This window comes from Anoplopoma fimbria, chromosome 3 (assembly GCF_027596085.1).
Source record: "Anoplopoma fimbria isolate UVic2021 breed Golden Eagle Sablefish chromosome 3, Afim_UVic_2022, whole genome shotgun sequence".
NCBI classification, from domain to species: domain Eukaryota; kingdom Metazoa; phylum Chordata; class Actinopteri; order Perciformes; family Anoplopomatidae; genus Anoplopoma; species Anoplopoma fimbria.
In genome coordinates, this window is record NC_072451.1 from 4,083,849 (window position 1) to 4,099,041 (window position 15,193).

At 42.6% G+C, this 15,193-nt stretch overlaps 2 protein-coding genes across 3 annotated transcripts in view; one reads left to right on the forward strand and one right to left on the reverse strand.

The window, feature by feature from the left end:
- Positions 1 to 1,884: 1,884 nt before the first annotated feature.
- Positions 1,885 to 9,322, reverse strand: LOC129117053 (otolin-1-like). The gene is made up of 5 exons (XM_054627634.1): positions 9,143 to 9,322; positions 6,065 to 6,743; positions 5,073 to 5,153; positions 3,604 to 3,684; positions 1,885 to 2,843 (listed from the first exon to the last, which is right to left on the reverse strand). Exons 1-5 carry the CDS (start codon positions 9,320 to 9,322, stop codon positions 1,885 to 1,887), a joined length of 1,980 nt encoding a protein of 659 aa, XP_054483609.1.
- A 3,689-nt stretch (positions 9,323 to 13,011) lies between these two features.
- Positions 13,012 to 15,193, forward strand: part of proca (protein C (inactivator of coagulation factors Va and VIIIa), a) — a 7,486-nt gene continuing 5,304 nt past the window's right edge. The window contains exons 1-4 of one of the 2 annotated variants that reach the window (XM_054596478.1): positions 13,012 to 13,093; positions 13,328 to 13,354; positions 13,888 to 13,972; positions 14,844 to 15,010. In XM_054596478.1, coding sequence (XP_054452453.1) covers positions 13,903 to 13,972; positions 14,844 to 15,010 — 237 coding nt within the window. In that variant the 5' untranslated portion in view covers positions 13,012 to 13,093; positions 13,328 to 13,354; positions 13,888 to 13,902. Of the gene's footprint in view, positions 13,094 to 13,128; positions 13,233 to 13,327; positions 13,355 to 13,887; positions 13,973 to 14,843; positions 15,011 to 15,193 lie in introns of those variants that run through there. The other variant, XM_054596479.1, reaches the window with a different exon arrangement.

The window sequence follows — 15,193 nt, forward strand, 5'->3', positions numbered from 1 at the left end:
ACTGTGACAATCAAACTGCGACGGTTTAAACGGTTGTTTTTGTATTGGTAATCTCACACAGGGGAAATTCAGTTTTACAAATACGAGTGTTATTCATAGTTTTGGCTATCCTCTGTTGTCGGTTGTGTTGTTGCACCGTAGAACATTCAATGTGGGATTTGGAGAGGCATTTGGCGTAAAGCCTGTTGAGATCCCGGAGATGAACTGATCTGGAAACAGCCTAAAATCAGAGTGCAATGAGTCTCAAACTGTCGTCTGGATGGAATTTAGTGCTGTTGGAGCAGATTGACAATTTCCAGCCCAATCACATCATCAATTTGATAAAAACCAAAATCATAACCTCGTTATAAACCCTAAAACTGTAAAACCATTACATGCGCAATAGAAAACACTTGATAAGCGTACAAAGCTTCATACATGCTTTAAATAACCAAAGATTTAATGTTGCAGAATGCAGTCAGAGAACAAAATACACAAATTCTCTTGTCAATGTCAATGATTACGATGCCAAGGTAAATAGATCCTCCGTTATCACCAACGATGATTGAATACAGCTCGTGTCAATCAAATACTTTCTCAAATTAATACAGAATTTTGGATTTGTTTTTGTTTTTGACAAAAAACAAAATCCAAAGCTGTTTGTCTGACAGCTAGTTTGGTAATATCGTTCTCATAAGATTTTCAAACCAGCACAACTTATTCAAAAGTAGCCCAATTCATCTGGAAACCAACCAAATCTGGCGACATTTGTCGACATGCAACATCATTTACAATCAATCATTTTTTTAAGTAACATTCAGCGCGGACTGTTTTCAACTATTTCCTTGGCCCCTTTGGACTTTGAGCTGTTTTTAGCAAAAGCAATTAAGGATTTATTAGCAAATGCCACCAATCCAGGATGTGAAAAAGCTGAAAACTCATACATTTTCTGACATTTGTCTGAAAAAAAAATACTAAAGTAAAATTACTAAAGTAAAAGGACTAAAATAAAATGTCTGAGGACTTGTGATCGAAGCGGCAGCTTTGGTTGCAATTTAACATATAACTGAAGCATTAAACTTTATGCATCAACATTCAAAAAGGTATATTCATAAAGGCTCTAAAAGTAATTTACTCTGAGGATGCAAAGTGCTTTTGAAACATCTAGAGCAGGTCTGAACCTCTACAGCAACTGTAAAACTCAGAGACCGGCTCAGCGGTCTAGCCATTAATTTAAGTAAGTGCACGATCAAACGCATTAGTCCAGCTGTCACGTGTAAGCCTACATGCATTTTCATTTTTCAGTGAGAGTTGAATCATGAGAGTGAATTTATCTCCACATTTAAAGGGGAGGTATTTTTCTGCTTCATCTCTGTTTCACATTTTTTCCTTAATTTAAGTAGCAGTAGAAGTAGAATTTGGTGATAGCTATATAGATAGACAATGAGCTAGCCAACAGGCAGACAGGTTGGTTAATATTTATGAATTTGAACTCTTTATGTGGATCTTTGTCCACCCTTTGTCTCCGACCAGCAGGTTAACTGATGTGCTTTGGTAGTTTAGTAGTTCCTCATAGTGCAGCCATCCACACCAAGAGACACTACAAAGTAATTAAAAAGTCCTCATATGTGATTTAAGGCTCTTTTCATACGTCGTCCTCACAGTCACTGATGGCTGATTTATGTGGTTCTGCAAAACAATGCAATCCCCACCGTGTAGCTGCTGAATGCTCTCAAATATCAACATTGTTTACAACGCTGCTGGTGATAAAACCGGAAGAACGAATACAATTCAAACAGGAAGGCGAAAAATGGGCGGGGCAGCATTAAGGTGAATACCCCTCCTTTAAAAGTTGCAGTTATAAATACACTGTGTGTTGTGATTGGGCGTGTGAGGATGATCCATCTACAATGCGACTGACTGTACCCTACTATGGTGCATTGTGGGGGTGGTGGGGGTGGGGGTGGGGTTTTCAGAACCCCAGACGAAGTCGGGTGGAGTGAATGTCGGCTTGGGAATATAAAATCGTCCTCTGGGTAATTCACAGGAGTCGGGGTACATCAGATACCCGGAGAACGTGCTGCTGCTCTCATCGCCGCTGAAGATGCCGTTAGTTTCGAAGTCCTTCACCTGCAGCCACACCATGTCGCCCATGGAGAGGTGGAGGACGACAGTGTGGCTGGTGGTGGACTGGTCGGTTCCTTCTGTTATTTTGACCACGGAGAGGAAGTTGCGGAACAGGCCGACCTTGAGAGGCCTTCCGGCGACGGCCAGGTTGAAGGTGAAGACGTAGGTGCCGTTGATGGGGCTGGTGTACATGCCCATGAGTGGGTTGAAGTGGCCCTGGATGTTTAGGAGGACGCGTGAGAAGATAACAGGCCAGTTTGGAGCGGGAAACGACTGGTTCAGTGATGCAGAGAATGCTGATTGGATGGCGGGCGAGCAGGGCCCGGGCAGCCCCATGAGACCTATGCTGCCCTCCTGACCTTTCAGCCCGATGGGGCCCTGAACACCTTGGCCTCCAGTGTTACCTTTGTCCCCTTTGAACCCCTTTTCTCCTTGCTTCCCATCAGTGCCGTCGGCCCCATCTGTGCACTCACACATCCCCTTCTCACCATTATCACCCTTCTGGCCGATCGTCCCGGGGACTCCGGAAAGACCCATGTCGCCCTTGGTTCCCATAACGCCCTTGGGTCCCATTGGTCCCTGCACCCCAGGCAGACCCCGGGTTCCAGCTGATCCAGGGACTCCTTGTTCCCCTGGTGGACCTGGTAGACTCTCACATGAGGCGGGGCATGTACCGGTTTCTCCCTGGGGGCCCTGTGAGCCTGAGGGGCCTTCCATCCCATGGTCGCCTTTGTCTCCTATAGACAAACATGAAGAATTTGTGTTACATTTCGATATACAAAATATTTTGACACTCAGTTGACAAAGCTCCCTAATTCTTGTCTGTCAAGTAATTATGCCCAGTGCATGGTCCAATGCACCATAATTAATAGATATCCCACAAAATATAGCAATCCCTCCTCGGTATTGTGGAAGTCGGTTTATGGCTTTTTGCTGGTTACATCTTTATTCTATGGGCGTATTTATCAGTTAAACACTTTGCAGTTTTGATTCTTCACAGTTGAATTTGTTTGTACGCCCCTCTGGCGTTTTGGAGAATAATACAACGAGCAGGGCATAGAGTAAAAATGGCTCCGCTGCGTCGCTAAGGAGGCTCGCACTATGGCCCAAAGCACCAGTATAAACTAACCTTGCGTGCGTTTTTCCTATGAAATTCCACACATGTTAATATCCGCTCTTTACATGCATACAACCTTTTCATAATATGCTTCTGTCTTCACAGGAAACTCAGGCAACAAAACTACTTGGTTAGGTTTAGGAATAGATCGTCGTTTGGGTTAAAATCAACATTGACGCCTTGTTTCACATGGGGTTCAATGTCCCCTGTTACTGAGGTCAAAACTCAAACCATAATCCCTCCTCAGTCATGTTTGTGCCTAAACCTTAACCATTGTAATGTCAGCTCAGCGAGCTATCAAGTTGTCCTTATCTTGTAACACTGTTAACCCTTCACATGGAGTGAATAGTCCTGAACACATAAGACTGATCTCAGCAGACCTTTGAAGCCCCGATTGCCCTTCATGCCGGTGAAACCGACAGCGCCAGAGGGTCCTTTCTCCCCGAGGTCTCCCTTTTGACCTGTAACAACAGACAAAGGCAGAAATGAAAAGCAACACTGGTTCAGGTTATAGTTAGCTATTCATGTCGCATCAATTCACATTACTAACTAGCTACTTCCCCGGAATCTTCGTGGTTTTACCTGGACTGTGGTCGGGGTCCTGCCTGACATCCACTGCTACTATTATTCACAATTATATTACTGACACCACTGATCCTTGTAATGGATATAATTTATATTGGTGCATGTTTAAAGTATATGGTGGGAAGGTTTTACTCAAAAGGCCGGGAACCTTATCTCTCTGTATGTTTAAGTTACACTGTGTGAAGGTGTTATGCCCCCCCCCCCCCCCCCCCTTGTTCCTCTTCGTAAATTGTGTAATTTCCACCACATCCTTTTATTATCAATATCATTCTATTATACACTGCTGCTGTTATTGTTAGTAGGCATCATTTTTCTATCATTACTTCTACTATTATAAATGCTACTGCTATTACTACTCTCGATATACCAAGTAATGTATACTTTTGTTTGCTGCACAGCTTGTAAAGCACTAATTTGATATTTGTGATATAGGGCTATATCAATAAAATTGATTTGAAAAGTGAAATGAATAGAGCAAAAAGCAACGATCCCTAGGTCAAGTCCATTGGCCTGCTTTTTGAAGATGGACCTATTGTGAGACAAAGGAGGCTTTGAGAGGCTTGTGTCCTCGTAGAAGGAACATTGAAGCACACAAAGCAGATATTTTCATCCTCTACAGCAGTGGTTCTCAAATGGGGGTACGTGTACCCCTGGGGGTACGTGAAGGCACTCCAGGGGGTACGTGAGATTTAAAAATAGTTATTTAATAAATATTCAATAAAATAAAAATGTAAGGTCCAATTTAAAGGCAAGGAATAATTCAGGTTTTTCCTTTGGCTCCCTCTGGTGGTTGCATAAACAATGGCACTCTTCTAGAGATGGATGGGATGGACTGCAACCATTTTCACCAGGATTGTTTCATTGTTCTTACTTACACATAAGAAACATTTGAAAGTGGCTATAATCACATAATAATAATAATAATAATAATAATAATAATAATAATAATAATAATAATAATAATAATAATAATAATAATAATAATACACAGTGGTTTTTAAAGAGCAGTTCAAAATAGTGTTTTTGTCTATCAGGAGTTGGATGAGAAAGTGGATGAAATCAGGCAGTTTCAAACTGATCTGAAGTTGTATTTTCTTCTTTTTTTAACGATTTCCACCTACCTCCAGTGTTTATGCTTAGCTAGGCTCAGTCTCTAATATTCATCTGAAACCTCCTTTATTATGATGATGTTACGTATTTGTTGTAAGGAGTTTGTGGTGTTGTGTCCACAAGATTAGATTGAAGGTCTTGAATCTTAACTCACCCTTCATCCCTTGACGGCCTGTGAATCCAGGAGGACCAGTGAACCCCATCATCCCTCTTCTCCCAGGACTCCCAGGAGCACCTGATCACAGAACACAGGTTGTTGGTGTCATCAATGACTCTTTAAATACTTATATCACAGTCCTTTAAAGTACTTTTCCTGCAGAGACCAGTGGTTCTTTTTATTTGGTCATGACCTTCTTTAATTCCTCTCCGTGTGAACTGATTCTGATCAAATATATACAATACTGGAGAAATTCGTCACAAAACTTTGCTGAAACATTTTCTGATTCATGAAGTGCCTCTTTCTTTTCTTACACTTTTCTCCGTCTATTCTTTTGTGTCTTTAGTTTGGCGACACAAAGCTTCGAGAGCGTCTCTTTCTCTCCAGCTTCTTCGCTTTTTGGTATTAATATATCTGGATATTTTGCTCACCTTTTTTTGCACGAGCATCTGTTGCTGTCTGAATTAATCTCTCCTCACATGAAACTTCGTCTTTCAGCATTTTTTATTATTGTTCCTTCGAGAATCAGATTGGTTCAACTTTATAACGGATCTATGGCCTACAGAGACTCTGCTTAACAACTACTTAGACTATGTATTCAACCAAATAAAGATACAACAATACTATTTAATAGTTTTATATATATAGACTTAATTCTTAAAACAAGCAAATTCATCTGGTATTCTCTCAACAGAAGTTTTAGTGATGAGTTAAAAAGCAAAGGAACATCTGAGCAAACGAAAGCAGATTGAATATCGTATTAAGAAAAATAAAGTCCTGTTACCTTTAAACAAGTTTCCTAACTTTTAGCAAATTTGTGATTGACGTTATTATTTATCTAAACACAGGATTGGCTCTTTCTATAAAAAGATAATGTGTCCTTAAGGCGCTGTGAAGTATGAAGGACGCATGAGGTGGTTGTTTCCCGTCGGATTTCTGGACTTTAAAGGACTCAGGACTAAACAGGTGTTCAGAAGTGGTCTACCTACCTGGGCGGCCCCGGTCTCCTCTGTCTCCTTTGGGCCCCACGGTGCCCTTACAGTGCGAACAGAGGCAGGAAAGGGGAATCTGGTCGATAGGCGGCGGAACCGGAGAGTTCAACAGCAACTCGCAAAAGGAAGATGTCGGGAACAACCCCGAGTCGGGGCCTCCGTATATTCGGGTCAAATCACTGTTGTTGCCACCGGGTGGCCACGGTTCTCCGTGGGGCACTTGGCTAATGCGGGCGTTGGCCGGCCAGGGAGCCTCAGACATCGGGGTGGACTCGGTGGACTCAGAAGACTCAGACATATGAGACGAATCAGACGTCTGAGACGACTCAGTCATCTGAGACGACTCAGACATATGAGACGACTCAGTCATATGAGACGACTCAGTCATATGAGACGACTCAGACATCTGAGACGACTCAGACATATGAGACGACTCAGACATATGAGACGACTCAGACATCTGAGACGACTCAGTCATCTGAGACGACTCAGACATCTGAGACGACTCAGTCATCTGAGACGACTCAGTCGAATTAGTGGAATTCTTGCCAGAGCCGGGCATGTTGTAGGTGCTGGGATCATCTCCACTGCTCACCTCACCGCTGCCGTCGGGGTGAAACATGGCTGAGCAGAGAGAGGAGAGGACGAGGAGTCCCAGGAGACAGGACGACAGCATCTGGAGGGGGAGGAGGAGGAGGATGGGAGCCAAGAGGAAGAAGAAGGTGAGATAATAACATCTTTAGATGATCTGCATCTTCACACATCATTCAGTGTGTTAGTGTTCGTTCTGTTTGTCTGCATTTCCTTATAATTTATTAATTCATTTCACAACACTGACACTCTTTTGAGAATGTTTTTAAAACTGATTTCTGATCTCACCTGCAGACATTTCAAGTGTCTCATGTGCGGATAAAATCCAGATGAGATTTAATAAACCTTCTTTAACATAAAGTCACATATCTCTGTGCCGAATCACAAATCTGATTACAATCTGTCTTTGTTTTACGGGTTAAATGTAAATCAAGATCCAAAAGGAGGAACCAATGCACCTGGAGCTGTTTGATAACTGACAAAAACACCAGAAAAAGAAGAACATCTGCACATGAGCAGTTTAGTTACAACAAAAGAAAGGTCCAGAAACTCTCCTTGAGTTCCCATCAAGTACCCCAACAGGTGCCTTAGAGGAGACTTTGATGGAACAGATTCGCTTTCCGAGCCGTCCCAGACACATGAAGTAACTCAGTGTAAATGTTGTTAAAGTGTGAAACAAAAATATAATAAACCTCATCTGGAATTGTGTCCAGATACGAGACAATTTAAATACAAAGTTTAAAATGTGCAGCTGCTACTTTCACCGTCACACAGATGAATTTACCTGTAACCCTTCAAAATGATGCATTTTTATCTTATAGCATCCATTAATGTAATACATGTTAAACATTTTTGATTTATTTTCCATATTCACCTACTCTGGCTCAAGACTAAGACGGAAAATTATGGAATATTTAGATATCCATACCATTTATTTAAAGATAGACAACATTTTCTAATTTGAATATTTTCTCTGATTCCAATTATACTTTCTTTACAGAAAAGTGCTCAAAACAACCAGTGGAACCTGTGTTTAAAACTGAACTAAACCCGATTATTTCCCAGCTGACCTGAACTGCTCCCTACAAACAAAAAAGCCTCACCGCTCCGTCCGAATTGCACAGCATCGTCCGTAGAAGAGTTTGTGAGAAGATGAGCAGGATCCAGGAGGCTGTGATCCATTTATAAACCTCGCCCAAAACAAAACTTCTTTCAGGTTCACGTCTCACCTGCCGGGTCGCAGACAAAGGCTGAGGAAGAAGGGAGGAGGATGGAGGGAGGGAGGTGTGTCCTTTATTGTCCTGATGAAGAAGAACTGCGTCGTGACCTCCTTCACCGTGAAACAGCAGAATAATATGTAATAGAGCAGAAAGAAGAGACGCCTCGTTGTTTATCTCTGCATCGTCCTCCTCACTTCTTTCAGATTCTCTCTTTCCTTTCACAGCTCTCCTTGATTCGTCATCACACTGTAATCTCTGTTATATTCCGTCTGGTGCTCTTCATCGTTGGATTTAACCAGTTTACATTGAAAAGTTTTATGTGCCAATAATGCAGATTAAATAAAGTGTTGTTTCTGTTGTAAGTGAGGAAAAGAAATCAAACTCCACAGGATTAAGTGGATTAGTTGCTACTGAAGATCTTTAAAAACACAAGCGCATATATATATATATATATATATATATATATATTCATCTGTAATCTCCCTTAAATCAGCTGCTCACTGTAGTTTTTAATCAAACAAACAGGAAGAATCAGTGCATTTGTCAGCGGATGAATCCACATTTGGTGCTTATTGAGTTTTTGTATGTTGGAATGAATCCAAATGAACTACAGTGTGATGATGGTGTTGAAGAAACAACAGTGAGGCTCATTCCCACACTGGAAATGGAGGGGGGGGGGGGGGCATGCGAAGAAGGTCCCACACCTGGAATCGAACCGGTGACATCACGATTACGTGTCATGTGTTTGGCTACCAAGGCCCTCACTGATGTGTTTTTAATAGTTTTGAGAGAAGAAGATGAACAAATATATGATGATAAAGTTGAGAACAAGACTCATTAACTTAACTTGACTCTCTCTCTGTCTATAGGTGTGTGTGTGTGTGTGTGTGTGTGTGTGTGTGTGTGTGTGTGTGTGTGTGTGTGTGTGTGTGTGTGTGTGTGTGTGTGTGTGTTGCGTATCTGAAAATGGGAACCACAGGTAAGTGCATTTTGATTTGAAGATGGATTCTAGTGTCAATAAGGTCAGTTTTTCTTATATTTCTTATATTATATTTATTTTTCTTGCAACCAATAAACAGAGGAACACAGAGAACAGGGTGAGAACCCTGATCTGGAGGGTCAGTGCTGGTTCCACTCTATGAGAACACCAGATGGAGAATGACCTAGAACCCTGCCTGTCTGGGTTTTACCACCACTGGAGAACCTAACCCTTTCTCTCACATATATCTAGAACACAGAACAGGGTCAGAATGATCTCCGGTACCTTCTCCACCTCGGGCTTCTTGTCACTCAGCAGTCGATGGGTTCTCTGGTGCGCCTCGGAGATGAGGATTCGAACCTCGATGTCGATGAGACGAGCCGTGGCTTCGCTGTACGGTTTCTCCAGAACCATCTCACCCTGCCGGGGGAGGTCGAAGGACACCTGACCCACCTTCTCATTCATCCCGAACTGAACGATCTGCAGTGGAAACAGGAAGCAGGAAGCAGGGGTCAGACAGGAAACAGGAAGCAGGAAGCAGGGGTCAGACAGGAAACAGGAAGCAGGAAGCAGGGGTCAGACAGGAAACAGGGAGCAGGAAACAGGGAGCAGGAAACAGGGAGCAGGACGCAGGAAACAGGTGACCATATATGGACTGAGGAGGAGTGACGTAGAGACGCCGTATACGTCTCTGGTGTCGACCTGTCAATCAGTGTGTAGCCCCGCCCTAAAGCATCCCCTGCTTTATGGTCTGTTTGACTCTAAATGGAGCATCATTTACTAAATGAACATCATGCTGTATTGAAGAAGACTTGAAACTAGAGATTGAGACCATAAACTCATGTTTACAATGTTTACTGAGGGAATAAATCAAGAGAGAAGTAGAGTCATTTTCTCATAGACTTCTATACAACCAGAGGAGTCGCCCCCTGGTGGACACTAGAGAGAATGCAGCTTTAAGACACTTTAAGACATAGCATTGACTTAATTCTTCAGAACTTCCTCACAACGCTGAATGATGCTCACCTCCAGAAAATACCTGTGAAAGTATTCAGGACTCCATAACAGATAGAAAGTACTTTTTTTTTGTGTACTTTTCAGAATAAATTTTCTTTTCATCCTCTCAACAATCAGCTTCGTTGGCACAAGAAGCTGCTCAACATGACAGTAATCCAACACTGAGAAAGCTCCCAGCCTTCACAATGAGCAGCCTACTTTTATTATTTCAGCACATAGAGGACGACGCCTCATGGGAACACACGGATACGGGACATTAATGAAACTAATTGCAAACATGAGGGTTTGGTATATTTGTGTGGTTGCTTTCTGTCCTCTCTTTACCGACATCTCACTTTCCCCCTTTACTCCTTTCTTCTCTGTTTCTGCTTCTTTTCTTTGTCACTTTCGGTGTCGATGTGCGATAAGAAGCTCGGACTGTAAACAAATCTCCTTCAGCTGCTCAGTTCATCCGTGAAAAGACACCGTTGCACGAATGCGCCGTAATTCATAGAAATCCCATGAAATAACTGTTTGTTATCCACGTAATCATGAAAGAGGAAGTATAAAGATGCCAATAAGTGTTATTTCAGACACAAGGATGAAGCGAAGAGAGGAAAATGTTGATTAATAAGTCACATAACTTCAGTACTTTAGTAACAACACTTCTGTAGGTATTTTATGCCAAACTACGAACTTCTCCTGAACCAGCAAACCGTTTTGTTTCCTAAACGTAACCTAGTTTCCTGTGTGGACACAAGTTCATTTGAAAAAGACTGTTTTCATGGGACGAGTGGAAATTGACACGTTCTGATGGAATTTGGTAGGAAAACGAACAAAAATTAATAAAAACTTTCCGTAGGATCAGTACGGGAAATAAGGGGGTCTTGGGAGGTCAAAGACACTTGAAACCCCTGAATGCCTCAATCTCAACATTTCAGGATGGTCTTTAAAATCACAAGACAATTATTTGTCACTAAAAACGCCCAGAAGTGTCGTTATTCAAAGTGCGAAACATAAGTTGACAAATTTGAACATTGAGTGCACGATTTTCCAACGTAAATGACAGCTTTCAAGCTAAATATACAAAAACTCTGCCATTCAAGCTTCTCCAGTGTGATCATTTATATGATAATCTGAACGTTTTTTGGGTTTTGGACTGTTAATTAGACCCAACAAACAATTTGAAGACGTCCCCTTAAAAACCTGGATGGAAATCTTTCAATGTTCTATGATTTTATAAATTAAATCATTCATATTTTTAATTGAGAATATAATTGTCAGATTTATAGATAATGATTGTTAGTTGCAGCCCCCGGTTTTGAAATAAAATACTTTAATGAATGTTTTCAAATGTCACTGATGGGCCAGAAAAGATTGAGAAACCGTGTTTTAAGTTTGGATCTGGATCAGAATAGTTGCTTGTTTGTAAAAAAAAAAAAAAAAAAAAAATAGAAAGAGGGATTTTTTGGCAGTTCAGATTATAAAGGAACTTTATAAATAATAATAAAAACCAAAATAATTGGTGAAAACACAAATCCCTTGGTGAGAAGTGAAGGGAACAAACACAAAGCAGCAGGTGGCGAGCCAGTTTCTCGGACCGTCATCCCAAGAAAACGGGCATCGCTTTGGGAAGACCTCGCCCTCCATCGGTCCCTTACCAAAACGCTCTTTAGTCGTCCCCAAAACGCAGAGTCGCCCATGGAACCAGAGACGGCTCCTTTATGTCCCGGGGCCGAGCTTTTATTCTGAAAAAAATCAAAACAGAAGAGCACACAAAGGTAAACCGAGCCAAGTGAACGAGGCCGAGGCACAAAGGGACGACAAGGAGATGAATAGTTAACCTTGATAAGTGTCCTGGTTTCCACGACCGGCGACGCCCCTGAGGCCGGCCCGGGTTAAACACCCGTAACCGCTCACAGGTGTGAAAACAACAAGCACCTGCATTCCTGTCTGAAGAGTTTTAATGTGTTTTAAAAGGCAACCTGAGGCCACTTTTTAGAGGGTCATGTGACCACATGATAAAACTGTTGGTTCTGTTGCCTAAACCTAACTGTTGGTTCTGTTGTCTAAACCTAACTGTTGGTTTTGTTGGTTAAACCTAACTGTTGGTTTTGTTGTCTAAACCTAACTGTTGGTTCTGTTGTCTAAACCTAACTGTTGGTTTTGTTGCTTAAACCTAACTGTTGGCTTTGTTGCCTAAACCTAACTGTTGGTTTTGTTGCTTAAAGCTAACTGTTGGTTTTGTTGCCTAAACCTAACTGTTGGTTTTGTTGCTAAACCTAACTGTTGGTTTTGTTGCCTAAACCCAACTGTTGGTTTTGTTGCTAAACCTAACTGTTGGTTTTGTTGCCTAAACCTAACTGTTGGTTTTGTTGCTTAAACCTAACTGTTGGTTTTGTTGCCTAAACCTAACTGTTGGTTTTGTTGCTTAAACCTAACTGTTGGTTTTGTTGCTTAAACCTAACTGTTGGTTTTGTTGCCTAAACCTAACTGTTGGTTTTGTTGCCTAAACCTAACTGTTGGTTTTGTTGCTTAAACCTAACTGTTGGTTTTATTGCCTAAACCTAACTGTTGGTTTTGTTGCCTAAACCTAACTGTTGGTTTTGTTGCTTAAACCTAACTGTTGGTTTTGTTGCTTAAAACCTAACTGTTGGTTTTGTTGCTTAAACCTAACTGTTGGTTTTATTGCCTAAACCTAACTGTTGGTTTTGTTGCCTAAACCCAACTGTTGGTTTTGTTGCCTACTTGTTTGTGGTTATTTTAAGCCCAAACATGATGTTTTTGTGGTTTTGTAGAAAAAACCTTTAGCATGTAACGTAATGTCCAAATGAAACGGGAAACAACGGACAATTCGTGTCCTTGTACACAAACCCAATAGATTTTGTTTCGTGACTATTTCTCAAACGATCGCCAGACAGTCAGCTGATCAGACGGACGCTTGTGTGTGTGTGAAGGTTTGAAGAACTTTTTTTTTTGGGTAACGGGGCTCTGATCTGTGCAAAGGTGAGGGGGTGGAGGTTTGTGTATATGTGTGTGTGTGTGTGTGTGTGTGTGTGTGTGTGTGTGTGTGTGTGTGTGTGTGTGTGTGTGTGTGTGTGTGTGTGTGTGTGTGTGTGTGTGTGTTGACAGTGTTGACAGCTGCAGACTGTGGACTCGCAGTAAACACTGTCCGTTAGTCATTAACACACCAGAAACAGAGCGAATCCTCCGTCTCCGTCCACGGCTCGCCATCTTTACGTAAGTACAAAGACGCCTCTCGGCCTCTGACATCCTCTCCTCCTGTTTGTTTCTTGGTCGTCGAGGCAGTTAGAGGTTTGAGGACGTTGCGGAGGTCGTGGCGGGGTCAAAGGTCGCAGAGGTTCAAACAGGGCTGTGTGTATGTGTGTTTGGCAGCTACTGTGTTTTCAGCTGAAAATGATCAATATTGTAAAAGGTTTGCTGTGATTTTGACTTCCTGTCTCGTCTCCACAGTTCATCTATTTGACCTGCTTTAATCTGGTGAGTCACGTTAAAATATGTGGATTTATGATTATTAATGTTTGTGTCACTGTTTCTGCTTCACCGGAGAGAGAGAGAGAGACAGAGAGAGAGACAGAGAGAGACAGAGAGAGAGAGAGAGGGAGAGAGAGAGACAGGAAGAGACAGAGAGAGAGAGAGGGAGAGAGACAGAGAGAGAGAGAGAGACAGAAAGAGAGACAGAGACAGAGAGAGAGACAGAGAGAGAGAGACAGAGAGAGAGACAGAGAGAGAGACACAGAGAGAGAGAGACAGAGAGAGAGACAGAGACAGAGAGAGAGACAGAGAGAGACAGAGAGAGAGACAGAGAGAGAGAGACAGAGAGAGAGACAGAGAGAGACACAGAGAGAGAGACAGAGAGAGAGACAGAGACAGAGAGAGAGAGACAGAGAGAGACAGAGACAGAGAGAGACAGAGAGAGAGAGAGAGAGAGACAGAGACAGAGAGTGGGAGAGTGTAAACACTGAGGGGGTGACCTGATTGGCTTCGTATCCGTCTCGTCTCATTGGCTGCAGGTTTGACGTGAGGTCATGTCCCGCCTCGTCCTCCTCGTGTCCCTCATCATCGCTCTGTGGTCGGCGGCGGTGATCAGTCGGTCAGGTGGGTTCGCTTTCATGGATCACTGGACACATCTCATAAAGTTTAGGTAGTTCAAAGTAAAGATGTCATTTCTGTTCACCTGAAAGTGTGATCCTCAAGTTACATTTTATACTTCACAATGAAAATGAGTAGATCTTTTGGGACTTTCAATGTAAATAAGGTGCATAAAAAGGCATTCAAATATATAAATAGATCCCTCGGATGTCCTCAAATCCTAGAAAAGCAGTCCTGGCTATTAAATGAAGTAAAATATAATGTTATATAGGCCGACTGTTTATCCTTGTTCCAAGTTAATGTAGTTAAAGGTAGTCCAATGAACTTAAATTGTTGGTTTTGTTGGTCCCTGTGGACTAAAGCTGTAGTGTTTCTGAGCACCAGAGTCCCTTTAGTCTGACCCGCTCAGTCCTGGTTCTGGTTCTCCTGGTCCTCCCTTCCCTCCGGCCGGTCCAGTAATACGGCCTGGGTCTCCAACAGCGTGGTGTCGGTGTTGACTCCCAGAGAGGAGAAGCTCTGCTCCTGGAAGAGGAGGAGGAGGAGGAGGAGGAGGAGACGCTGCTGCTGCCGGGAGCTGAGCTCTCCTCTTCCCTCCGGAGCTCCGACTGCAGGTCAAAGGCTGCAGTGAAGCCGGATCTGGGTCTGTCCACGGTGGACTGGTCGCTGCTGGAGTCTGGAGTTTCTGGTGAACCTTCATGATTTCATCTGGTTTCTCCAGAATCCGACCCGGTGGCTCCGATGACGAGCTTTAAGAATAACTTTATAGAAACAGACGATCTTCTCTCTGTCTGTAGAGGATCGGGACTAAACTGGGACTGATTCAGGACCAGTTAAAAGTCAGTTAATGAACATAGAATTCTCCTTGTGTCTCCCTCAGTTCCTTCAGTGTTCTCCGACCCTCCGGAGGCTCACATGCTGCTCCGCTCCCGTCGGGCCAACACCTTCCTGGAGGAGCTGAGTCATCCCTCGATGGAGCGTGAATGTGTGGAGGAAAGATGTGACTTTGAAGAAGCCCGAGAGATTTTCAAAACCAGGGAAGCGACAGTAAGACCGTTTTTATAATAAACTGCTTAAATATCTGTCTCATTTGGGAAAAAACCCAATAATTGCCCAGAAGAAAAGTCATCCTGTAGAGCCTCCACCCTTATTTAGTATCGAATTGTTCTCCATCTGTCTTTATCATTCTGAAACCTTAACAATGTTCATATTCACTCGTTTCATCACACA